This window comes from Pelophylax lessonae, assembly GCF_965119305.1.
Source record: "Pelophylax lessonae genome assembly, chromosome: 10".
In the NCBI taxonomy this organism is placed as follows: Eukaryota; Metazoa; Chordata; class Amphibia; order Anura; family Ranidae; genus Pelophylax; species Pelophylax lessonae.
The window spans coordinates 183,412,708-183,438,758 of record NC_138777.1 but is presented as its reverse complement, the minus strand read 5'-3'; the positions used below and the strand labels follow the sequence as shown (position 1 = coordinate 183,438,758).

At 45.6% G+C, this 26,051-nt stretch overlaps 1 protein-coding gene across 1 annotated transcript; it reads right to left on the bottom strand.

Moving 5' to 3' along the window:
- Positions 1-649: 649 nt before the first annotated feature.
- Positions 650-25,345, bottom strand: ARL2BP (ARF like GTPase 2 binding protein). The gene is made up of 7 exons (XM_082270825.1): positions 25,299-25,345; positions 22,311-22,366; positions 20,417-20,478; positions 18,706-18,812; positions 14,963-15,048; positions 3,027-3,123; positions 650-1,025 (listed from the first exon to the last, which is right to left on the bottom strand). Exons 2-7 carry the CDS (start codon positions 22,346-22,348, stop codon positions 945-947), a joined length of 471 nt encoding a protein of 156 aa, XP_082126951.1. The 5' UTR covers positions 22,349-22,366; positions 25,299-25,345; the 3' UTR covers positions 650-944.
- Positions 25,346-26,051: the final 706 nt, after the last annotated feature.

Genomic DNA, 26,051 nt, shown 5'->3' with positions numbered 1-26,051 from the left:
CCTTTAAAAGGGGACCAGCGATTTTGCAGTAGACATAATGCTGTACAGAAGAGGTTAGGGAAGAGTTGAAAAAGCACTTAGCCCCTCTACCAGTTATAAAAACTGTATTCTGGAGATTTAAGTTTTTTTTTTTTTTTTTTTTTTTTTTTTTTTTTAAATGCTGTTGGTGTGCTATCAAGACAATGTATGGAGGCAGAGTTTGGGGGGTCACAGGCACTGGTGTTCCAAAAGGAAGAGAGGGAGGCATACTTAGAAAATAATGACTTTTCATATAGCCCCGTATTCTCCACTCCAATTTTCTCTCTTCCCATCAGCCAATAAAAATGAAACCAAACCTACCTACCATCCAGGTACAGCCTCAACCATGGCATCAGATGCTTTGACAACACAACACACTAAAAACATACAGCGTCAGAGAAATATGGAGGCTCACATCACTAACCTTCCTCTGAAAATACTGATCTTCTGCCTTAGAGTGTATGTATAGCCCAAAATTTTTTGGATAGAGCATGGGAAGAACCTCTTCTAACTGGGACACCCGTTTCTGAGACAGCTGTCAAAATATTTTCAGGATTGAAAGTGAAGGGAAATCTCTCCAAAAGGGACATACCAGAAAATAAACCAAAAGGAGGTTTTAACACTTTATGCCTACCGATACTTTAAAGTATGCTCTGAGTCGGGGGCCTGGAGCATGCATGCAGCTAGGGAAGTCATAACTCAGGAAATAGAAAACCACAAGATCAGTCTGACAGCCAGACAAATAGTATTTTCAGAATGAAACGTTAGTAATGGCAGCCTCCACTCTTCTCTTAGCACAGGCTTCCTTGAAAATGAGAAGTCCACTCTAAGAAGACACACGGCATACACTGAAAAGGTAGAGGAATGAAAGTAGAAGAATGGTACAAAATCTGAACAAACAGAACTGTTATTAATATTGATGGACTCTATGAAGAAGATAATGATGATTTGAATAAAGGTGTCACCACTAAGCCGCTGCTTAAATCAAGACCTCTTCCTTCTTTTTCCTGTATAAAAACAGAACACAATAAGTTAAAAGGATTCAATACTAATGTAGGCCTAATGCCGTAACGGTCTTGCAATAAACCATCAAAAGTATGCAATTAGCAGGAAGATCAGTGAAAGATGAGGGCCATCTCCCCTTCTCAGATCCACCAGAGTTTATGCTGGTTGTATGAGGGAAACAAAAAAATTGAGCAGGTAGGTTGGTGTTAGCTACTGGAGGTACAGTGCCACATCCCAAAAAGGAAGGAAGAAAGAAAAAGAAAGAAAAAGAAAGAAAAAGAAAGAAAAAGAAAGAAAGAAAGAAAAAGAAAGAAAGAAAAAGAAAGAAAAAGAAAGAAAGAAAGAAAAAGAAAGAAAGAAAAAGAAAGAGAAAAAGAAAGAAAGAAAAAGAAAGAAAAAGAAAGAAAGAAAGAAAGAAAGAAAGAAAAAGCCCCACAGGGATTTTTTAGGCATAGGCCAACCAGATAGAAGTAATCAAGAGAATGGAAAGTGTATAAAATCAACAATTTTTATTCAATAAAATTTCTTCCAACATAAATAAAAAGTGAATATGATCACCGATACTAGTATAAAAACACAGAAATTTTACAGATACAGTATCAAACATCATAATGGTCAGATATGCTCTTAGTCTGGAACATAAGGCTGGTCTTCTACAGTGGAGGGCCAAACCAGTTCATGATACACAGACATCCCAACATGTTTCGAAATCTACAATAATCTCTTCTTTAGGGAAAACGACAGAGCGCAATCTTTTTTAGTGTATCGATGTATACACTAAAAGCAGTAGGATAGCTTTCTACAGCTCTGGACTTGGATCTTGGTTTCTACGATTGCTCCTCTTTTGTGGCGATCCTTGTGAGCAGCCTTCCCCTCCTCCTTTTGGCACGCCAATGGGACCACACCTTGAATCTTTGGCTTACCTCGCATACCTAAACAGTCAAGTGGCGCATTTAGAAAGCTTGGGCGATTTTCGTCCCTTTTGGGAGGGGCAGATTCAGGAGCTGCAGGCTATTACGTACAGTCACGTATTGATAAATCGATACACTAAAAGATTGCGCTCTGTCTTTTCCTCTAAAGAAGAAATTATTGTAGATTTCGAAACATGTTGGGATGTCTGTGTATCATGAACTGGTTTGGCCCTCCACTGTAGAAGACCAACCTTATGTTCCAGACTATGAGCATATCAGACCATTAAGATGTTTGATACTGTATCTGCAACATTTCTGTGTTTTTATACTACTATCGGTGATCATATTCACCTTTTATTCCTGTTGGAAGAAATTTTCTTGAATAAAAATTGTTGATTTTATACACTTTCCATTCTCTTGATTACTTCTATCTGGTGGCCCAATGCCTAAAAAATCCCAGTGGGGCTCTTTTCTTCCTTCCTACGGAGGAACAAAGCCAACGTTCACATTGGTCCAAATTGACATTGTAAATCACATGTCAATTTGGAGCCAATTGCCAGCAATTGCAGCGTCCGAATCCCAAAAGTAGTTTCTGTACTACTTTTGGCGACTTCAGGGGGTGATTTCCATAGACGTTTGTGCAGGAACCCGCACATGTCTGTAAAATTGCCTCCGAAGTCGAACTGAAAAGCTGTCTTTCAAAACGGCCTCAGTGTGAACCTGGGCAAAGGGGGAGATTTACTAAAACTGGTGCACACAGAATCTGGTGTAGCTGTGCATGGTAGCCAATCAGCTTCTGGGTTTTACTGACGAAGCTGGATTAAACAAGCTGAAGGTATAAGCGGATTGGTTACTATGCACAGCTGCACCATATTCTATCTAGATCTATCCATCTATCTATCTCAATCCATGTTATATAGATATAATGCTAATTTATTTAAAAAAGGTAAGCATCTGTGTTGCCAACAGCAGGCAGAACCCACATTTTTACTTGGCCAATAAGAAACTGAAATGTCCAAATGGTTCCCGTACACACCCCTATTTTTCTTTTGCTCTAGTCTTTATAACACAGCACATAATTTTAACACTTACAGCTTTATAGTCAAGAAACATTTCTTTAAATGCTAGAAAGTCTGTGAAAGTGAGCAATATATCGAATATGTCTCCGGACATTTCCTGACGATGAGATCTGCAATAGAAATCACAGTATTTAGCATCACATTATGAAACGACCCCATTTGTTCTTATAAACATAAGGTTATTCGTATTACATCCATCTACAGCCCAAACCCCAAAAACTGCCTTTTGGGACCACAACAAAAGGAATTCATAGCTAACCACATAAAGGTCTAACAACTGAGACAAGGACATATCCATAAAAGTACAGTGCATCTGGAAAGTATTCACAGCGCTTCCAGCAGAACAACCATCTTTGCAGCATTCCACCAATCAGGCCTGTATAGTAGAGTGGATAGACGGAAGCCACTCAGTAAAAGACACAACAGCCTGCCTGGAGCTTCCCAAAAGGCACCTGAAGGACTCTCAGAGCATGAGAAACAAAATTCTCTGGTCTGATGAAACAAACACATTGGCCTCTTTGGCCTGAATGGCATGTGTCATGTCTGGAGGAAACCAGGCACTGCTCATCACCTGGCCAATACTATCTCTACAGTGAAGCATGGTGGTGGTATGTTTTTAAGGGGCAGGAACTGGGAGACTAGTCAGGATCGAGGGAAAGATGAATGCAGCAATGTACAGAGACATCCTTAATGAAAACCTTCTCCAGAGCTCTCTGGACCTCAGACTGGGGCGAAGGTTCATCTTCCAACAGGACAACAACCCTAAGCACGCAGCCAAGTTAACAAAGAAGTGGCTATGGGACAACTCTGTGAATGTTCTTAAGTGGCCCAGACAGAGCCCAGACTTGAACCCGATTTAACATCTCTGGAGAGATCTAAAAAATGGCTGTGCACTGATGCTCCCCATCTAACTTGATGGAGCTTGAGAGTTCCTGCAAAGAAGAATGGGAGAAACTGCCCAAAAATAGGTGTGCCAAGCTTGTAGCATCATACTCAAGACTTTAGGCTGTAATTGGTGCCAAAGGTGCTTCACCAAAGTATTGAGCAAAGGCTGTGAATACTTATGTACATGTGATTTATTTTTATTTTTATTTTTCATAAATTTGCAAAAATGTCATACTTCTTTCACGTTGTCATTATGGGGTATTTTTTGTAGAATTTTGGAGGAAAATAATTAATCCATTTTGGAAAAAGGCTGCAACATAACAAAATGTGGAAAAAGTAAATCGCTGTAAAAATTTTCCGGATGCACTGTATGTTAAACATTAAAAACACTCTGAAATCCCATCCCTTAGTTAATGTCTCGTGCAGTATATATATATATCTGTCTAGAATGGCTGTAAATTGGGTCTGCTGTAGTCCCAATGGCAGTTGTTGGGGTTTGGACTCTAGGGATATGCAAGTCCCGCAGAACTTCAGATACTGTTTACTACACTTTGGTCTTCGTAGCAGTTAAATTTTAAGTTTTCATTTAGAAGTAACCACCATAATTAAAGCTGCATATCTGCCAAAGCTAATCTTGGGAGAAATAGAGAGGCTGCCACTGCTAAATGTCTGCTTCTGAAAATGCTGCCGCCTAATTGTAGTGTTGGGAAAATAACTCTGGCTTCCAATGACGCAGAAGAAAATGTGCAGATAAGATGTTTGGGCTTCACGGTTTTTAATCTTCATCGGATTTGAAGGTTTAGAAAGCACAGAAAGCTCCCCAGATAGCTTTTACAGAAGCAGGTTAGCAATGGCCTTCGATCCCAGGTTCACCACTGAAGTAAACCAAGTAGTACCCAAAACAGTATTGAAAGGCTACAGCATCACAATGAAAGCACAAAAATGTTGCCGGAACATGCTTTTAGATACATTCTTCTCCAACCAGGGTGGCCAAAATCTCAGGTCAAAGTCTTACACCTTTTGGCAATTCTGAGTTCAGCTTCAGCTACTCCCAACACTCATATGTACTTACAGACCAATAAGATGGAGCCACAATTCAACACAGCCAGAAAATGTCAAAACCTGCCAGTCACAGCAACCTGGGGCTCAAATTACCCATACCAAACTATTTCTTTATACAACTGCGAGGTTGAAGAGACGTCAGCTACTACAAGGGTCAGATGGCGACACTCCCCCATCTACTTATTTAATAGCACAACATATCAAGAAAAGTTCATTCCAAGCCAATATCCATTGTTAAAGCGGAGTTCCGGGCACAGAAAGCATTTTTCAATAAACGTACCCCCGGGACAGTCAGGGCTAGTACATTCCACAATGGCTAGCCTCTGATCTGTCCCGGTTCGCACTTACCTGCAAGAAGAAATACTTACTTATAAAATTTCTTCCACAGCGTTTCCATCCCTCTTGTGGGCAGCTGAAGCCGGCGCGATCCTCTTCCGCGTCTTCTTCCGCGTCCTCTTCTCCCAGAATGCGCCTGCACCGGCCCCTCTCGTCACTTCCGGTGCGGCGCCGCATTCCGCCACAGCTTCTGGGCATGCCCAGAAGCTGTTTAGCAGGGAATGCGGCGTTGCCCTGGAAGTGACGAGCGGGGCCGGTGCAGTCGCATTGATTCCTGGGAGCGATGACGTTCAGCTCCCAGGAATCATTGCAAGCCCTGAAGTGACGGCGGAGCCGCGGCACAGAGGGAGGAAGTGAAGAATAGGTGAGTATCTTCGATCTACAATTACAAGGCGAGTAAAAAAAAAAAAAAAAACACCTACCGTATTTGCCGGCGTATAAGACGACTTTTTAACCCCTGAAAATCTTCTCCAAAGTCGGGGGTCGTCTTATACGCCGGGTATCGTCTTATACGCCGGACTGTAGAATATGCGGTGGAGGGGGGTGGCTCAAAAACATCCAAGGTATGCCCGGGGTATAGAGAGAACATGCCTACATGCCGTCTGACCTGCCTGCCCTTGTATCCTACCTTCTTCTCCGCGTCCGTGTCCCTGCGTATCGCTCCTGAGGACCGCTGTAATGCTGTGTAGGCGTGCATGTAGGCGCGCATGCGCGAGAAGATCCGGCGCATGCGTATTGCGTCATGGATACCGACTGGAGACCTACGGTTTCCTAATGCTAAAATGCAGGGGGAATTCTAATAAAATCGTTTCCCCCATAAAACATATTGGTACACAAATAAGCATTACACACACCATAGCGCTGGTCGTTTTTTTTTATTATTCTCATTATTCTATTATGCTACTGTCATAGACTACAAGCAGGGGCCAGACAGGTGAAAGAGGTGGGTTTATCTGGTCACATCCTATTATTAGATAAAGGGGTGAAAATAAGTGGAACAAAATAAATGTGTTTCCTAACTGAGTGTATACAATATAACAATATTACATTTAAAAGGGGAAATATAAAAGATAAAATATAAAATTACTCATACCCACCCCTTTATCTGGTCTCTCTCTTTTTTCCATACCCTGGGCAATACCATCTCTGAGACAGGGAGGGCTGGGCAGGCAGGGAGAGCCAATCAAAACTTACAAGCAGCCATTATAGCAAAACATAGCAGTACAGTACAGTATAGCAGTACAGTATACAGTATACAAGCATGTCCAACAGTCAAAGCCCTATCATGGCACCAGCAAGAAGAAAGAAATATGAAGCCAGTTTCAAACTTAAAGTTGTAAACTTTGCCATGGAACATAATAACTGCGCTGCTGCAAGACAATATGGAGTAACAGAAAAGATGGTTCGGGACTGGAAAGCAAATGAAAAAGCATTAAAGAGTATGCCAAGGGGTAAGTGTGCATTAAGAAGAGGCACCCCACATTGGCCAGAACTTGAAAAACATGTAGTAGATATGGTTAATGAGCATCGCCAAAATGGTCATGTAGTGACACGTAATCAAATACGTTTGTTTGCACTTCAGTGGGCCAAATCTAACCCAGATAACAGCAACAGATTTAAGGCCACTATATCCTGGTGTAGAAGATTCATGGGAAGGCATAATATGGTGCTGAGGCAGAAGACGAAAATTGCCCAAAAATTACCTGCAGATCTTGATAACAAGGTAAATAGTTTCCATCGATACGTAATACAACAGCGCACTAAACATGGCTATGCATTAAGTAGTATTGGAAATATGGATGAAACTCCAATGAATTTTGATATGGTTGGAAATAAAACTGTCCATCAAAAAGGTGAAAAAACTATTTTAATTAAAACAACAGGACATGAGAAGTCTAGTTTTACCGTGGTACTAGGATGCACAGCTGATGGTGCCAAATTGAGACCAATGATCATTTTTAAAAGAAAAACAATGCCGAAACTCAAGTTCCCTGTTGGTTGTTTTGTACATGTGAATGAAAAAGGCTGGATGGATGAAGAAGGGATAAAGCTATGGCTTGATAATGTATGGAGCAGGCGACCAGGTGGACTTATTAAAAAAACGGAATTTTTGTAAAATCTTACCTGTAAAATTCCTTTCTCTGAGTCCTCCGACAGTCGCCGCCTCTTCATATTCGTCACATATGGGGTATTAGACTTTGCTCCGAAGGAGTAGCTAGGCAACAGAATATGTTAACAATAAAGCTTTAACATATCCCACCCTCAAGGGGTGGTCCCCTCAGTCAATACCCTCCTACTTCCTGCAACCATATCTCAGTTTTAGTGGAATAGCAGTAGAGTATACAATCAAACCCCAAAAGAGGGGCGGGGGCGGCGACTGTCGGAGGACTCAGAGAAAGGAATTTTACAGGTAAGATTTTACAAAAATTCCGTTTTCTCTTACGTCCTCCGACAGTCGCCGCCTCTTCATATTCGTCACATATGGGGACGTCCCAAAGCAGTGCAAACATGAGGGGTGGGAAACGCATCCGCGCCGAAAGGCAACGCAGTCTCCGCATCAAGAAGGAACCTTACCAAAGGAAGGAAACCAGCTGGGCAACAGCAAAAAACAAGTGCTCAACAGGAGCAACTACCCAGGAAAAGACAAAAAACCAGGGGATACAAAACTTATCCCAACAGCCAGGAGTCCCCAACAAGGGACCCTAGGGAACAGCCGCACTAAGAACCTTGCGGCCAAAGGAAGCATCCGCCGATGCCTGAACATCTACTTTGTAGAATTTTGTGAAAGTGTGCACGGTCGACCAAGTCGCCGCCTTACACACCTGGGCTACAGAAGCCCCATGACGACAGGCCCAAGACGTACTCAGAGATCTAGTAGAGTGCGCCTTCACAGGCACAGGGGGAACCTTCCCCTGCAAGGCATAGGCCTGTTCAATGGTCTGCCTGATCCATTTGGCGATGGTAGAGGCCGAAGCCGCCATGCCCTTCCGAGGACCCTCTGGAAGAACAAACAAGGAGTCCGTCTTTCGAAAAGACTCAGTCGATTTAAGGTAAACCCTTATCGCCCGAACAACATCCAGAGAGTGCAATCTCACCTCCTTTGGATGTTTAGGCTTCGTGCACAACGAAGGCAAGACAATATCCTCATTAAGATGGAAGTCCGAAACTCGTTTCGGAAGAAAAGAAGGATTAGGTCGCAAGACCACCTTATCCAAATGAATAACCAGGTACGGAGACTTGCAGGACAAAGCCGCCAGCTCCGACACTCTGCGAGCCGAAGTGATCGCCACCAAAAAGGCGACCTTTTTGGACAACATAGACAACGAGATCTCCCTGATCTGTTCAAAAAGAGCACGTTGTAACACAGATAGAACGAGATTCAAGTCCCAAGGGGGTAGAGGATCCCGCCTCGGGGGAACCAGATGCCGCACACCCTGAACAAAGGTGCCAACCAATGGGTTGGAAGCCACGGGACGTTGAAAACAGAACGGCCAGAGCAGACACCTGACCCTTTATTGTAGCCAGCGCCAAACGCTGATCAACACCCGTTTGAAGGAAAGACAGCACACGGGACACCGAGTACGTGCGGGGTGAAAACCCCCTGGACTCACACCAGGCAAAATAGGCCTTCCAATTACGGTAATAAACCTTCCCCGAGGAAGATTTCCTCGCATTGATTAAAGTATGAACGACCTCCGGAGAGAGACCCCTCTCCTTCAGGACCTCGGTCTCAACAGCCAGGCCGTCAAAGCCAGCGACTGTAAAGCAGGATGGTATATCGGTCCTTGAGACAGTAGATCGTCTCGAAGAGGCAGACGCCACGGGGCGTCGACCGCCAGATTCACGAGGTCTGCGTACCAGGACCGGCGAGGCCAGTCCGGTGCCACAAGAATCACCGTGTTGCGTTCCGAGTGTAACCTGCGAAGGAACCTGGACAGCAACTGAATCGGTGGAAACGCGTACATCAGCCTGTACTGATGCCACGGGGCCACTAACGCGTCCGACGCGTCTGCCCGAGGGTCGCGCGTCCTTGCCACGAACCTCTTCACCTTGTTGTTGAGGCGAGACGCGAACAGGTCCACATCTGGAAGACCCCACTTCGCGCACAACGTCTGGTAGACAGCCGGATGGAGAGACCATTCCCCCTGATCCAGGGTCTGGCGACTCAGATAGTCCGCCTGCCAGTTCTCCACTCCCGGAATGTGAACCGCCGATATCGCCGGGACATGAGTCTCGGCCCAAGACAGAATGTCGGCCACTTCTCGAGCCGCTCGGGCACTCCTGGTGCCCCCTTGGTGGTTGATGTAGGCCACCGCCGTGGCATTGTCCGTCTGCACCCGAACCGGGCAACCCTGCAGCCGGTCCGTCCAGCGATGAAGACAGAGACTTATCGCACGCAATTCCAGAATGTTGATCGGAAGGGAAGACTCCCCCTCCGACCAAGTCCCCTGAGCGGACAGAACGCCCAGAACTCCACCCCAGCCCGACAGGCTGGCATCCGTGGTGATTACCGTCCACGAGATCGGACGAAACGACTTGCCCCCGGACACCAACGGGGACTGGAGCCACCACAGAAGGATTTCCCTGGTGCGAAGACTCAACGAGATTTGAAGATCCAGAGATTGAGGTCGCCCGTCCCACCTGGACAGGATCTCCGCTTGGAGACCCCGCGTGTGAAACTGTGCGAAGGGAATCGCCTCGAAGGCCGAGACCATCAATCCCAGACATCTCATACACGTCCGCAGAGACGAGTTCGGAACGTCCCTGAGGGACCTGACTTCCTCCCGTAGAGTCCTGAGTTTGTCTTCCGGCAGGAAGACCTTCGCCTGCACCGAGTCCAGTATCATTCCCAGATAGGGGAGACGAACCGACGGACTCAGTGTCGACTTTGGAAAATTTATCGTCCAACCAAACTCCTGCAGAGTTTGCATCGTGACAGACAGGTCCTCCTCCAGACCCTGGCTGGTCGCAGACCGAACCAGAATGTCGTCCAGATACCCCAGGACAGAAACGCCCTGGGCCCTCAATAATGCCAGAACCGGTGCAAGCACCTTGGTGAAGACCCGCGGAGCCGAGGCGAGACCAAAGGGCAACGCCACGAACTGGTAGTGATCCTCCGCAATGGCAAATCGAAGGTACCCCTGATGACCCTCGAATATGGGGATGTGAAGGTACGCATCCTTCAAATCGATGGAGGCCATGAATTCCCCCGGAACCAGGGCAGCCGCCACCACCGACCGCAGGGATTCCATGCGGAACTTGCGAACCCGCACAGAGCGGTTCAGAGCCTTCAAGTCCAGAATCGGACGAACCTTGCCCTCCTTTCTGGGCACGGTGAACAGATTGGAATAAAACCGCCGAAACCTGTCCCGATGAGGCACCGGAACCACCACTCCCTGAGCCCTCAGGTCCCGCACCGCCAGGTGCAGGTCCCGCAAGCGCTCTGGAGACAGTTGAAGATTTGAGGGAAAAAATCTGCTCTCCGGCCGAGAGAGAAACTCGATCTTGTAACCAGATCGAACGATTTCCAGAACCCATCTGTCCCGCACACGGGCCAACCAGGGCTGAAGAAAACCGAGCAAGCGTCCCCCCACCCCAAAACTGGGTGAGGGCGCCCCTTCAGGCCGAACTGTTATGGGCTGCAGGTCCGGATTGGCCGGACTTCTGTTTACCAGACCAGGGCTTCTTCTGAGAGCCTTGACCTTTGAACGGTTTGCCCTTGTAGTGCGGCCGAAAGGCACGAAAGGACCCCTGAGGGGGCCGAAAATTAGCATGCTTCTTCCCAGAAGCCCCCTTAGCCTTGGGGAAATGGGGCAAGAGAGTGCTCTTACCCCCGGTGATCCCCTTAATCAACACATCCAGGGATTTCCCAAAAAGGCGAGACCCATCATAAGGCAGATTGGCTAAGGTCTTACGTGAAGATTGGTCCACCGACCAACATTTCAACCAAACCAGGCGGCGAGACAACACCGCCACGCTGTGCACACGTGCAGCCAACGGAATCAGGTCCAGGTCCGCATCACACAGATACATGACACCCTGGTGGATCTGATCCACCATATCCAGGGTCGCCGGCGGGGCCGAGTCGGCCACTAGGACGCGCCTAAGCATCTGCGTCCAACTTGCGATCGCCTGGGCCGCCATGAGAGAAGCAAACAGAGCCTTAAGCATAGAACCCGTAACAGAATAAGTATGACGGGCAAGAGACTCCAGTCTCCTATCCGTGGCATCACGGAAAACAGGGGAACCCTCTGCAGGAATCGCAGTGGCTTTGTTCAAAACCGCAATTGCATGATCCACTGGTGGAGGCACACACGACCTTTCATCAGTGGCAGGCGAAAAAGGATAACGCAGCTTGAATTTACTTGGTACCGCAAAAGGTTTGCGCAGATCGCGCCATTGATCCTTAACAGCGCGCTGAAAATCAGCATTGCAGGGAAAAACCTGCGGCGTCCTGCGTTTCCTCTGCGTCCCATAAGCCGCCAAGGCAGCGGGGGGACACACTTCGTCCTGCAAACGCAGCGTTTGCTTAATGGAAGCAATCAACTCATCCATGATTGCAAGCTCTTCAGGCGAGCCAGGGGGGGAATTATCAACCCCCTCAACTTCAGCCTCCACCTCAGACCCCACTAGATCAAGAGAGGAGCGGGACCCCGATAAGGAGGCCCCTGCCAGAACAGCCTCATCACCTTCACCCTCAGAATCAGAGGAAAGAGCAACTCTGGGCCTTTTAGTAGATTGAGCAGCCACCAGCATTTGCACCTGAGCAGCAAGGCCAGCCACAATAGTGGCTAAATCCCCCCCTGGGGGGGAAACAGCGGTCCCCTGGCTTTCCACCAATACTGTAGGAAATTTGCCCTCCTGAGAATCCATTGCCCCTGTAATGCCAGACAACCAAGGGTTAACTGCCCCTTTTAAGCAAGCGCGGCAAGCGCAGCAAGCGCAGCCCACCGCACCACACTCAAGCACAATGAGACCCCCACAGGGAATATGCAAACTGAACACAGGCAATGGATAGCAAGAACAGAAGGATAAAACCTGAGGAGACCCTCGCCGCTGCTGCTGCCTCGATCGGTGTTCCTGGAAAGAGGAAGTGATGCTGCCAGGGCGCTTCTATGTAAGCCTATGGAGGCTACAAGAAAATGGCCGCCATGCATGTAAACCATGCGGCCGGAGCGGGTGTAGGCAAAATGGCGTCGTTTGGCGCCGAAACCGCCGCTCCACAGTGCATTAAAACACACATTACATTCCAAACTCAGAATACATGTCAGATCGCCGCAGCGATCGCTATATATGCCCAAACATGCCAAAAAAAAACATGCCCCACAGCACACAGCTTCTCACACTGACCAGTCTGACACACACAGTGTCATACAGCTCCCCCCCCCCCCCTTGCAGCCCACAGCATGCACCTGAGAGATAGGGAGACAAGCAGTGTGAATAGAGGCAGGTTACACAGTCCCAGACTGACACCCCCCCCAGACAGACAGGTCCCCACATAGATACACTTACCTCACATGGCGTGGGGGACCCGCACAGGCGAACAAGCCGCTGCACATGAGGCAGGGAGAGTCGCAATTCAAGACGCACAAAATGGGGGTTAAGAAACCGCACAGCGTCCAGTGAGGTAGCCACCTCACCAATCATCCCTGCACCGAACAGGGATGGGTCGTTCACTGTGCCAGGAGCGTTACCTGGCTGAACGCTCGATGGCAGACTGGGAAGCCACTGACCCACGACCTGCGACCAGGGGGATCAGCCCGAGACCCAGTCCGCATGATCCTCTTCGTCCGAAGAACTAACTAACGCTGACAAAATAACAGCTAAATAAAAGGTAGAGAGAAAAACTCAAACAAAATATTAAAAAGAAGAAAGAGTCTGGGACAGAAGGTCCCAGCACAGAGAGAGCCAGCCACTCCTGACAAGCTAGACATTAAAACTGAGATATGGTTGCAGGAAGTAGGAGGGTATTGACTGAGGGGACCACCCCTTGAGGGTGGGATATGTTAAAGCTTTATTGTTAACATATTCTGTTGCCTAGCTACTCCTTCGGAGCAAAGTCTAATACCCCATATGTGACGAATATGAAGAGGCGGCGACTGTCGGAGGACGTAAGAGAAACGTAGTCTACTGGTGTGGGATATGTTCAGGGCTCATTTAACTCCCAGCACCAAACAAAGGCTTGCAAGACTAAACACAGATGCAGCAGTTATTCCTGCAGGATTGACATCTTTGGTACAGCCACTGGATGTGTGCCTAAACAAGCCATTTAAAGACCGCATTCGAGAACAGTGGAATGAATGGATGGTTAGCGGCGAAAAGTCTTACACAAAAGGAGGAAACATGCGTGCTCCACAGTTGGATGTTTTGTGCAAGTTTGTCATAAAAGCATGGGATGATATTGATGCAGAAATGGTAATCAAGTCCTTCAAGAAGTGTGGCATATCAAATTCATTAGATGGTATGGAGGACGACTACTTATGGCACGATGAAGATGAAGAGGAAGCCGAAGCCGAGACCACACCATCTGATACGGAATTCGATCCATATGATGACTGCCTTACAAATGTACCACAAGATATTATTGATGTACTTATGATATCAGATGACGAACAGGAGGATTTTGAAGGCTTTTAAAGGGAAACTGTCAAGCCAGCAAACCCTGTAAAAATACGGTACCATAGCTTGCAGTTATGATGGGCGTTGCTAACTCATCAGGGACCTGCCCGGCACTTGCTCTCTCTCTCTCTCTATCGTTTGCTATCTTCCTCCTATCATCATCAGTTCAAGTTTGGTTGACAGCTTAGAAAACAAGCAGCATGGCAGCTCCCATGGATTTATCCACTTGCACTGTTTTATGTTTTATGGTTACATGTTTGATGACAAACAGCCTTATGTTTATAAGTGACAGTTAAGCATTTGAATAAAGTTACCATATTAAAATCAAAACTGATGTTTTTTTCATTTTTATTTGGTGTGCGCGTGCATTGGAAGAGGGGTAGTCTTATACGGCGAGTATATTCCAAACTCTATATTTTAACTGGAAAAGTTGGGGGTCGTCTTATACGCCCAGTCGTCTTATACGCCGGCAAATACGGTAACTATCCAATTCTGTTTCAGGTGAACAAGCGGACGGGCACAAAAAAAAAAAAAAAAGATCGATTTTGTGCCCGGAACTCCGCTTTAAAGTGTAAAAAGACCGGGAGGTTGGTGTCCCCGCTCGGGAGATTATTCACTCTCTCAATATGTTCTGGTGACCATTGTCAGTCCCAATGGGGACACTTATTCCAGTGGCAGTGGTTTTAAGAGGATATTGCTCCTCACTTGGAAGAGGTTTACTCTACTTCCTGCTGTGTTTGCATGCCAGGACATGAAGGGAAATTTCCCCTGTGCAAAAATAAAATAAAAACACCCCCACACACCAACACCCCCCAAAAGAACCAAACCACAACCAAGGCATTTTAGCCTCTCCCAATACTGTCAAATCCTATAATAAAACATTCTGGATTTAGATATATTTTTAAGTGCCCCAACCTGGAACTCTCCTTTACATTTTCAAATATTAAAATCAACATTGATCTGTAATTATGGTATACACCAATGCTTTTTGAATAGGCTGTATATAATATGACATATTAGTGGTAAAAAAGTCAGTGAAAAACTTACTGTAAGGAAGAGATGAAAGCACTCATATTAAAAGTTGGAATCCGCTTCAGTAATTGCTCTTCAATAAATTTCTCCACTAAGCAAATCTAAAAAAATCATACAGATGATATATACTAAAAATCAGTTTCATATGAACATGAACCAAGTTTCACATGCAAACCAACTTTTCCATCCTCTTTAGTTGACCAAAGCTGCGTCTTAAGCTAGAGTTTGTGAAAATTTTGTTAGAAGGGTAAGGAGTTATGGGAAGGATCTCAGCTTTTTAAATAAATTAAAAATATTATTCCTGGTCTCCCGAACTGGCTTTCTTTGCCCACCTCCTGCTCCACATCAAAGCCATATGGACCTACATAGATCGTAATTCAATCTGAAAGGCTGTGGCCTATACCAGAACACGTATGTTGTCTTGGGAGCCAAGGCAAGTGGTATTGCAGAGGCACAAAATAGGTATTTTACAGTAGAATGGAGAATCCATCTTCTTTAATGCTATGGAACATGGCCACAGACATTCAAACTGTACGAATGTCTGACTTGAGATCTGTGTGGGGCATATGGCTTTTATGGGGAGGTCAAATGGGGACCCTTTTTTAATAAATATTATAGTTACCCATTAAAAAGTCACAAACAGTCAAAATGCAACGATGTCCAAAGCACAGTTTAGCCAGCTATAGATGGTTTGCATGTCCCCCGGTTTAGCAGGGAGCGGCCGAGATTCGAACCATCTATGGGCAGGCTGCCATCCATCGATCAACTTGGGTACAACCAGCATGTCCGATTTTCCGCATGTGATTATTGCCAAGGGAAGTGACCAGTAGTCGCTAGCAATATTCGTGTTCTCCCAGCAGGGACAGCTCCCCGCCACCGGGAGAATACAATAACTTCATGACAAGGATTTGCCCATCAACACTGGCTGTTTTGATGAGGTTGCAAGAGAGAAAAGTCACATCATCTATGGCCAGCTTTACTCAAAGAAGTCAATGAAATTGAACTTCTTAATTTATCAGAGATTGTGAATGCATGGGAGGGGCAGAGCCTTCAGATAATGGGCTTACAAGAAGTGATGTGAATGTCTCAGGCCATCATTTACCCAAGACCAGCACCACATCACTGGATCGGGGAGTCTGAGGAGGACAATGCTGGAGTTCAGGGGAATTTAACTGCCTTTTTTGGTTTTTAGACCTCTGCCAGGGAAACCAGTGTTTTTTTTTTTGTTTTTTTGCACAAGCTGGAACTGAGTTTTAAGCCACACCCCCTCAGAGCACTAAGATCAATGCTCTCTTATTAGGGTAGGAAACACTAAAGGTGTTAATAAGCAGGAAAGAATTCACGATTAAAGTGTATGTTCACCTAGAGTGATAGGGTGGATAGAGTGGAGAAGGATTAGAATATCTGGGACTTGAATAGAGAGATTTCCTCTCACTTTCTGCTCAGTGACAACAGTTTCACCAGACAGAAAGTGAGGGACAATCTCCCACCAAATCATACACAAATAAAAATGCTTTTCATAGCAGAGCAGGGGGAAGGTTTGAGCGTCATCAGCTTTTCATTGCTGTCTGTGTCGCTGTTGCAGTTTTTCACATGCGGTAAAACCATTGGCAATAGAACAAACTAAAAAAACCTTTTGATTGCCGTCTTTGCTGTAGAATTTCCCTATTGTCACCATGACAGCGAGCAGGCAACATTTCACTAATGGATCCCCAGATAGCAGTAAAACATGACAGGGGTTCTAATCCTCCTCCACTACATTCAAAACTGTAAATTTGGCTGGACATACATAACAGGTAAATAGCAGGTGGGATGTTTAGCACTGAAGGGAAGGGGCCGAATGCTGAAGTTTAATTATAGTATATTTTGCTATCCCTGTTTCATCCCTTCCCCCTCAAAATGAAGGACAGGCCAGGATAAAGAGAGATAGAGAATGCCGGATGTCTCCATTCAGGAAATGAGGCAGGCTCCATCTACTGTACCCTGAGAAAAGATTACAGCATGCACGGAGATCAGAGTAAGCAGTTTTAGAACCTGTACACCTGTGCAAAACTAAAGGCAAGGCTGGATGTAAGCTTTAAAGGCTAAATCCACCTTTAGGAGTATGTTACACCCATATTTAGGATTTAACATGTTGCTAAGCACCTACTTTCCCACGCCCAGAGCCCTCTTACCCTGCAACAAAGTGCGTGGGTTGTTTTACCCCACAGCCACTGTCACTTTTGAAATCAGCTCAGCTGTGTCAGGCAAAGCTGAGTCATCTATTCACAGAGATCTACGAATGAACTACAAGTCTCATCTGCCGCAGAGACTTGAAGATGGCAATGGAACACGAGTGCAGTAATCAGCGCACTTGAAGTCCACCGACACTTCCTCCAGCTTTTTAATGGAAAGCCCATAGAAGAGTTTGCAAGAGCCTGACATTGTACCCACAAGTGCAAAAGTCTGCGGAAGCCTGTCATTGCACCTGAATAGTAAGTGTACACGTTTTTAATTTCCCCTGCAAAAATATGTGCCTTTATAATTTCATAGAGGTGAAGTTAGTCTTTAATCTTCGAAAAGAGAAGATGAGGTTTTTTATAAAGCCTGATTCCAAGATCTGAAGGGCCATACAGGGACACAGCAATCAATGTGAAGATTAGCATTGTACTGCAGCATTATTGCTACCTTAGGAACATTCTAAGGGCAGTTTAAGTTCACTTTCAAAAAGCCCGTTTCTGTACATAATAGGAGTAAAAGAAGGTTATACCGGGCTGAACTGGTATCATCACTCACAGCTCTATGTCCACACTATGAAGCCATGAGCTGGGCACCCGCAACATCAATCAGAAATGCTGAGAACTTTCATTCAGCGTCTGTGTGGCGATTCATCTCTTCAGTAAACAGAACTGACAGAACACCACATTACAGGGATGTCTATGCGTAGTAAGGCCCCTTTCACACGGGATTTCCGATCCGGTCCGTCTGTCAGTTTTTCAGGCAGACCAGATCGGATGCTCCATGCAGCCCTATGGAGCAGCAGATGTCAGTGGAGACATGTCCACTGACACCCACCGCTATCCAATCCGATCCTGTCTTTGAAATCCGGACGGATGCAAATCCTATTTTCCATCAGTCTGGAGGATCGGATAAAATCAGATGAAAACAGACAGGTGGTCCGTTATCATCCGATCTGCCATATATGAGAGCGGGGATCTGACAGCTCCGTCTCTGCACACAGAGCGGAGACAGAGCTGTCATCCGCCTGCTGAGCAGGGATCGGCGGATCGATCCCGGCTCAGCAAAACGGATTCCGTCGGGCGCACCGCCTGTGTGAAAGGAGCCTTACGTAGTCTGGCTGAAAAAAAACACAAGTCTATCTAGTTCAACCAATAAAAGGGGAAAAAAATTAAAAATAAAGTTATACACAATCCTATACCCACGGTTGATCTTGAGGAAGGTAAAAAAAAAAAAAAAAAAAAAAAACAACAGCAAAGCATGATCCAATTTGCTCCAGCAGGGGAAATATTTCCTTCCTGATCCCCCTGATAGGCAATTGGATATTCCTTGGATCAACTTTACCTATAAATGTTAGTATCTAGTTATAATATGTACATTTAGAAATAATTCAGGCCTTTTTTAAAGCAATCTACTGAGCTGGACAAAACCAGCTTAAGGGGAGTCTAGTGCCAGACTGCAATGCACCGTCCTTCAAGGAGATCTAATTCCAAAGGGATATCTTTAAATGGTTAGCAGAAGCACAAAGACTGTCAACTCACATATTCATTAAAGATTGTTGTGTAGGTTAGCTTATTTTCTTCTGTGTCCTCAAACTCTGTATAATACTTGTCCATGAAATTTCTTTGTAGCTCTTGGAACTCGTCATCTGGATAAGAAATAGCAAAATGTGAGAACTTCTAAAAATCATCTCCAGGAAGCAGCATCAATCAGTGAACTGCCAATGTTACCCAGGAAACATGACAAAATCAGAAAGTCCACTCAATTTTCAGAGCTCTGCACAATCTTTTTCACAAGGAACCAGCAAGCATTTCACATGCTGGCCTACAGACTCCTATTTCTGTTCTGTGTCCCGAGACTTGTCCTATGATGCTGAGCCATGCAACATCTTTCTATGAGAATTAGAGATGAAACACTTGGCCTTCATGTCAGAGATTGTGTGTGTTAATATTTTCTAATTTTTTTGTCTCCAAATTGTTTAGTTCAAATATATTCCTTAGCCTATATATTGTACTGACAGACAGGGCACAGCGACAGGTCCTCTTAAAAAACCTTCTTCCCTTTTCCATTGATATTCATCTTGGCAGCATTCCCTCCCTGCTGTGAGAGCTCACAGGATACACTCTGTGGTTCCAGGTATTGGGGGGCATGCAACTTAAGCTGGCCATACATGGGAAATTTTTTTCCCCCCCTAGAGGAAAATAAAAATATGAAAAATAAAAAATTGATATTAAATGTGTGGATGGGGGAATCGTCCTTGCTGTGTCTTTGTATTCTGACAGTGAAAAGACTCGCCCACCATCAGAATACATAGATCAGTGAATCAATTTATAGCCCACAGCAGCTTTTTTTCCTCCACAGGGTGGTTGAACAGAAGTCGATCTGTAGACCAACTTATGTCCAACTGTAGTGGCCATACAAGGATCGAGATTTGGCTGCTTTGATCCATGTATGGCCAGGTTTAGTCTGATATAGTGCTCAGAACTGAGCAGGCAATTTCCAGCACTGAACACTGTCACATAATGAAGGAGAGATCAATATAAACCATACTCACGTTCTGACATGGCTTACACAGAGTTTGGAACCTCGGCTCCGACAGGGGTAAAGAGCGGTAGGGAAGGCAAGTATCAGTGTCTGGGGGGGGGGGGGGGGTCTATTGAGAGTGTCTGACACTATGCTCTTAATGGGAAAAATTACAGATAGTTTTAAAGTGATTGTAAAGTCTTTTTTTTTCTATAAAAATAACAAACATGGTATACTTTCCTGCTCTGTGCAGTGGTTTTGCACAGAGTAGCCCAGATCCTCGTCTTCTCGGATACCTGGCTGGAGCTCCTGGCCCCTCCCTCTGGTTGAATTCCCCCACAGCAAGCAGCTTGCTATGGGGCACCCGAGCTGAGCTACAGCTCCAGGTTTCCATTTAGACACTAAGCTGCCGTTCAGCCCCTCCCCTCTCTCTCCTGATCAGCTAATTGAATTTGATTGACAGCAGTGGGAGCCAACGGCGCCTCTGCTGTGTCTCAGACAATCAGGAGAGAGAGTCCCGGACGGCTGAGGCACTCCTGGACATTGCCGGAGAGGGGGCTCAGGTAAGTATTAGGGGGGCTGCAGCACACAGAAAGCTTTTTACCTAATGCATTAAGATTTAAAAAAAGAAAAGAAATTCTGACTTTACAATCACTTTAAAGTTCTACAAGCCTTCCCTCAATCTTTGTTGAAAAAAAAAAACAAAATGGCAAAAAAGTTGATACTTGCCCATTATGATGTCTTCTAAATGCCCCACCACACAATCAAACTCAGCATCCTTGGGGGAAGACCTGCAACACAGAGAAACATGGCTGCTTATGACAATTAGCATTTCAGATAGAAGGGCTCGTGCACATCTGAGCTCAAAGAGTGCATTGAGTGCGATGACAAGTTGTATTTGAAGGATACCCACTACTGCAATCTATGTAAAGTACACCCAAAAACTGTTGCATGCAAGAGACTGAGTGTACATCACATTGCACAGAGGTCTGGAGGAACCACTAATAACTCTTCCTGCAGTAAATAGGTCCTCCGCTGTTCCAAACTGGCACTTTACTGCTTAGATATAAATCAGCCCCAATCTTGCACAGTTACATGGATGATTTTCAAATACTGCAAGCACTTTATTTGCTGGGTGACTATGACGTTATCTGAATCAATCTGCTGATTGTATAAAGCACAGGTGTCAAACACAAGGCCCGCGGGTCGAATCCGGCCCTCCAGGCCATTTCTTATTGCCCTCGCACCTCTCCTGCAGCTGCAGGAGAGCTCAAGCCCCTGTACTTTTTGCTTTCCGGCAATGCCTACAGCTTCTTCCCAGCAGCTGCACAAGATAAGGGGGGTTCACTGTGATGTAAGGAAGGGTGAGGGACTCAACTTCTGATGGTGGTGAGGCTCTTAACAACTTACGTAAGGGTAGGGGATGCTCTGGACATCTAGTCTTACATATACAACCGGCCCTTTTGAGGGCAATCATATTGCTGATGCGGCCCGCGTTTAAATTGATTTTGACACCCCTGGTATAAAGGATAAAAGGGCTTTTTGTATGGAAGAGTCTGGTCTGGAAATCCTGACTTTTGGTACACGAGGCCTGTCATTAAACAAACAGAAGTGAGGTCAGAGCCTCTACAAACAGGTTCCTCCTCAAAGGACAAGCAATACTTCTGATTTTATGGTGTAGGATACGTGTGAATAAGTCATAGGGGTGCATTTCTAAACAAAAATTAAAAAAAATGCTATACAAGTGTCACAGCCGTCCTCAATAATTCCTGTAATATGTCTAATATGCTTCTTTTCTATTATCGTAAGCTCCATATAGTGGTCATATTGAAGTATGCAAAACCCACCTTCTAGCACAAATCCCCCCCCCCCCCCCCCCCACAACAAAAATCTTCCCAAAAACCCCCCTCCTTACAGGAATCCTCCCCCCCAGCACAGTCTCTCCCCCAACCCCAAAAGCAAAAAAGGTGGGCTGTGCTCTTCCACCCCAGCTCCTGTCTGTATACAGGAGAGGACACAGAACTCTCAGATCAAGACTGTACAGGGACAGCGTAGGGAAGAGATGGGGAGAGGTAATCAAAGGTACATTCCAATCTGAGTGTGTTCTGTCTTAACTCCTGTATACATACAGAAGGGAGAGAGCACAGCCTCTTCTCAGCTCTCTCCTCCTAGCTGTACTCCAATCGGCAACCCAGAAAGCTGTGCAGGTGCCTCACATGTCCTTAGCAACAGATGATGTCATAGGCTGGTAGGATGCAGGTGGGTGGCCCGCACAGCTTTCTAGGCTGCAGAAAGGAGTACAGATCAGAGCAGAGAGAGGAGGGGAGGTGCAGGCTGTGCTCTCTTTCTTCTGTATGTATACAGGAGTTAGGACAGAACACACTCAGATGTGACTGTAAAGGCAGATTTTTGTCCTTTTGCCGCAGCACACACCGGTTGACAAATGTTGGATTAGACAAAAACTGGGATTATTCACAATTGCTGTGTCACTTGTATAGCAAATTTTTATAACCAAACCCCTTAGTGAGCTGAAGATCAATTATATTCATGAAATTATTAAATTCGGTTCTTCAGATAACAAGAAAGTGAAGTAGAGCAATAAAGTGCTTAGCACAGTTCTTACACAGACAGAGTGAAGTTTTCTTCCTCCAGGTCATCCATGTTTGATTTCTGCCAAGCCTGTAAAAGGGAAAAAAGAGAAAATTAATAAATGCTCATTGAAGGTTGCATTTATTGCACACAATGTACAGATTATACACCCAGGCTGCCAACAGGAGAAAGAACACACAGAGAGCAAAGGAGAGCCTTCTTCAGTCTCCACCCAAGTCTTGCAGTAAAATATTCTCATTTCTCGCTTGCCTTGTACCCATAATACAGAAGCCCCAAACTTATGCTGACATTGAATGGTCGCTATTGCAGCCTGTATAGGCTATCAGTACATCCATGTGGCTCCATACTGTCTTGCCGAGTCAGAGAACTCCAATCAGTAGGCAGCATGAGATTTGTAAATCGCAGAGCTATAGAACCAACTCAGCAGGGGATGTATCAGACCTCTGCAGAGAGACCACTGCTTCCATTTCAGATGGCAAGACCTCACTTACACTTGCTTTGCTCTCTGCAGAGCGATCCATGTTCTGCGTATTGCTTCCTCACCCCTATTTTAACCCCCTAAATGCTGGATTACTGCACCTCAACCATGTGTGCAGTTGCACTGTGGCCTCATGCACTTGAATGGGTTGCATTCAGGGGACGGTAGTGCCCAGCAAGCGCGATGGGGATATAAATCCTGAAGCAGCCTCAAAGCACTGCTGCACATGTACACCCTGAGCCGCTGCCTCTCCAGCTAAAGGGGGAGTGGTTGAGAGGTAGTAAAAACATGGTTCAACTGCATGGTTTTACTGACCCCCCTTCAAGTGCTAGAGTACACAAACCCTAAGACAGTTTGAATCTCGGCCAGTTCAGCAGGAACTGGGGCCGATATGCAAACAGTGCGTGGGCAGGCTGAACGTACCAAGTTGATTAATCGATCAACTTGGGTACAACCAGCCAGCAGGATTCAGTTGCAATTATTGCTAGTGAATGCTTTAGCCACTAGCAATTATCACCGTCTTTCCCTTGCGGGATGGTCCCCCCCCTGCCAGATGCAGACAATAGCTCGGCAGGAGGTCTATGGCCCCCTTCACACCTTCGTAACATGCGTCTTGCGGGTGTTCTCGCTCAGCAACCTGCATCAGGCAACCAGGAGCTATTCTTTGGCCATAAGCTTCGTGCCATGCAGGTTGTCGCGACTTCCACACAATAAATCGCACAGCAAAATACACACCGCGCTTTAGGTGATATTAAAAATGAATGGCACACAAACGGGCATGCCGTGGTTAGCAAGCATTGCAGTGCGATTTAAAATCGTGGGCAGAATCACTGCAATTCCATCCACGATCCCAAATTGCTGGATGTGAATAGGGGGGGTTAGAGCTGCACGAATAATCGTTAAAAAATTTCAATCTTGATTCAACCCAATTTCCACGATTTATGTGCTGAGATAAAAAGAAACATTGTATCATTTGGTTCATTTAGATCAAAAGCGATGAACTTCGTCTGCAAAGGAGGTCAGTTTAACCACTTAAAGCGGAGTTCCACCCAAAAGTGGAACTTCCGCTTTAGGGAGTCCTGACCCCCCGACATGCCACATTTGGCATGTCATTTTTTGGGGGGGGGGGGGAGCGGGTACCTAGTTTTGACAGGTACCCGCTCCCACTTCCGCTCGGAGCGTCGCGGCGCCCTGAGCGGAAGTTCTCCTCTCCCCCTCCCTCCCTGCAATCTTCTGGGACACGTCAGAGGTCCCAGAAGATTGCCGGCCAATCACGGCGCGCAGCGCGACTCGCGCATGCGCAGTGGGTACCCGGCTGTGAAGCCGCAAACTGTAACAGCCGGGTGCCCACAGCAGTGATGCCGGCGCCGAGGGAGAGGATCGAGGCTTCCGGCGGCCGCATCGCTGGACCGTTGGACAGGTGAGTAAATGGCTGGAACTCCGCTTTAAAGACTAATGCTGGCCATACACTAAAAAAAAAAAAAAAAGAAAAATAAACGGTCAAAATTCGGTCATTTGGACAGTTCTTTCGTTTTTTGGTCAGCTAATGGGCAGGAATCGGTTATTGGTTGTGACGTTTATTAGCCCAAAAAAAACGAAGGAACAGTTTGGAAATTTTCTGCCAAACGAACGATAAATTGAAAGGTTAATGTGTTTCTCGTCCAAACTGTTTGCACTCAGTACATGTGAAAAAAATGAACAAAAAACAGATTAATTTATGTCCATTGATCGATTTATCAGTCATTACATGATGGCACGATCGTTTGCTCTCACCGAAAAGTGATTTTGAACGATTTTTTTGTATTGTGTATGGCCAGCAGAAGCCTTTTTGTTCCTTACAAGTTAAAATCAGTATTTGTTGCTAGAAAATTTCATAGAACCCCCAAACAAATTCTATAATATATATATATTTTTTTTTTTAGCAGAGACCCTGGAGAATTAAATGACAGTCATTGCAATATTTTATGTCACACTGTATTCACGCCGTGGTCTTTCAAAAGCAATTTTTTGGGGGGATAAATACACTTCAATTAAAAAATAAACTAGACAGTAAAAAGTATCCCTTTTTTTTGTATAATGTGGAAGATGATGTTACGCCAAGAATTGTGATCTTAATTCTAAGTAAAAAAATGTGATTCTCATTTTATCCACAACAGCGGGGGGCACAACATTTGCTTCAGTTAAGAGCACCAGGCTGGGGGGGGCCTGAAAGTGAAAGGGACAGTGCAGAAAAGCAAACTCAAGTCTCCTTATCATCCAGACAGGGCAGAGCTGTGTGAATGTGAGGACTGGATGGACAGAAATAGATGTATGAGTATTTAGCTCTGTGTCTGGAGGTCAGGTAAGCTCAGCTCTATGCAGCTCTGCTCACCCAGCAATAGAGGGAGGAGAAGCTGCCTCCTATAGAAGGTAAGGCGCTCATAGCTGGCTATTGTTACAATTCAACCCATACCTCACACAGCATCACCCAGCCTACACCTCCCCATACATCGCCCCATACACACACACAGCCATCCTACTCACCCGGCCACCACCAAGATCTTCACTAGCTGAAGTTTTAGTTCCGGAATGCAGTAGGACACTCAGCCAATGAGAGCAACGGATGGATGAACGTTTGTTAAAGCAGCCAATCAGAAGAAGGATGCTGCCGTTAGGAGTTGCTATGGCAATGGAATGGAATCACTCAGTGTGTCATGTGACCTGGAAGGAGAATGGAGGGGGCGGTGTCAGTGAGAGAAGCGTGGCTTTGCTCCTCCCAACTCAGGTGCCTGGCTGGTGCGCTGCCCCCCCCGTACACTGATAATGTCAGTCTGCCAGGGGGCACCTATGATAGGGGGCTTTCATAGAGAGCAATGGCACACGAGGGGGGGCTTTAAAGTGCAGCCACATTGTGAATAAAATGATAAGGCAATAAAATAATAATTGGAGAGAGGAAAGGATTGGTACAGATACCTGGGGGAAGAGGGGAGAACTGACAGTGAAATAAATGTATAGTAAAGTGTGTGTTTTATGGGGGAGGGTGGTAATAACTACTTGCCTACTGGGCACTCTCACCAATTTTTGGAGACAGATAGAACTTTATTTTGGTGGAATTTATTCACCACTGGGGTTTTTTTATTTTTTGCTAAACAAATTAAAAAACAAACAAAAAACGAACATTTAAAAAAAAAAAAAAAAAAAGTTTTCTTAGTTTCTGTTTACATTTTTTGTAAATAAGTAATTTTTTCCCACTGTGCTCTGATAAGGCAGCACTGATAAGCGGCACTGATGGGCACT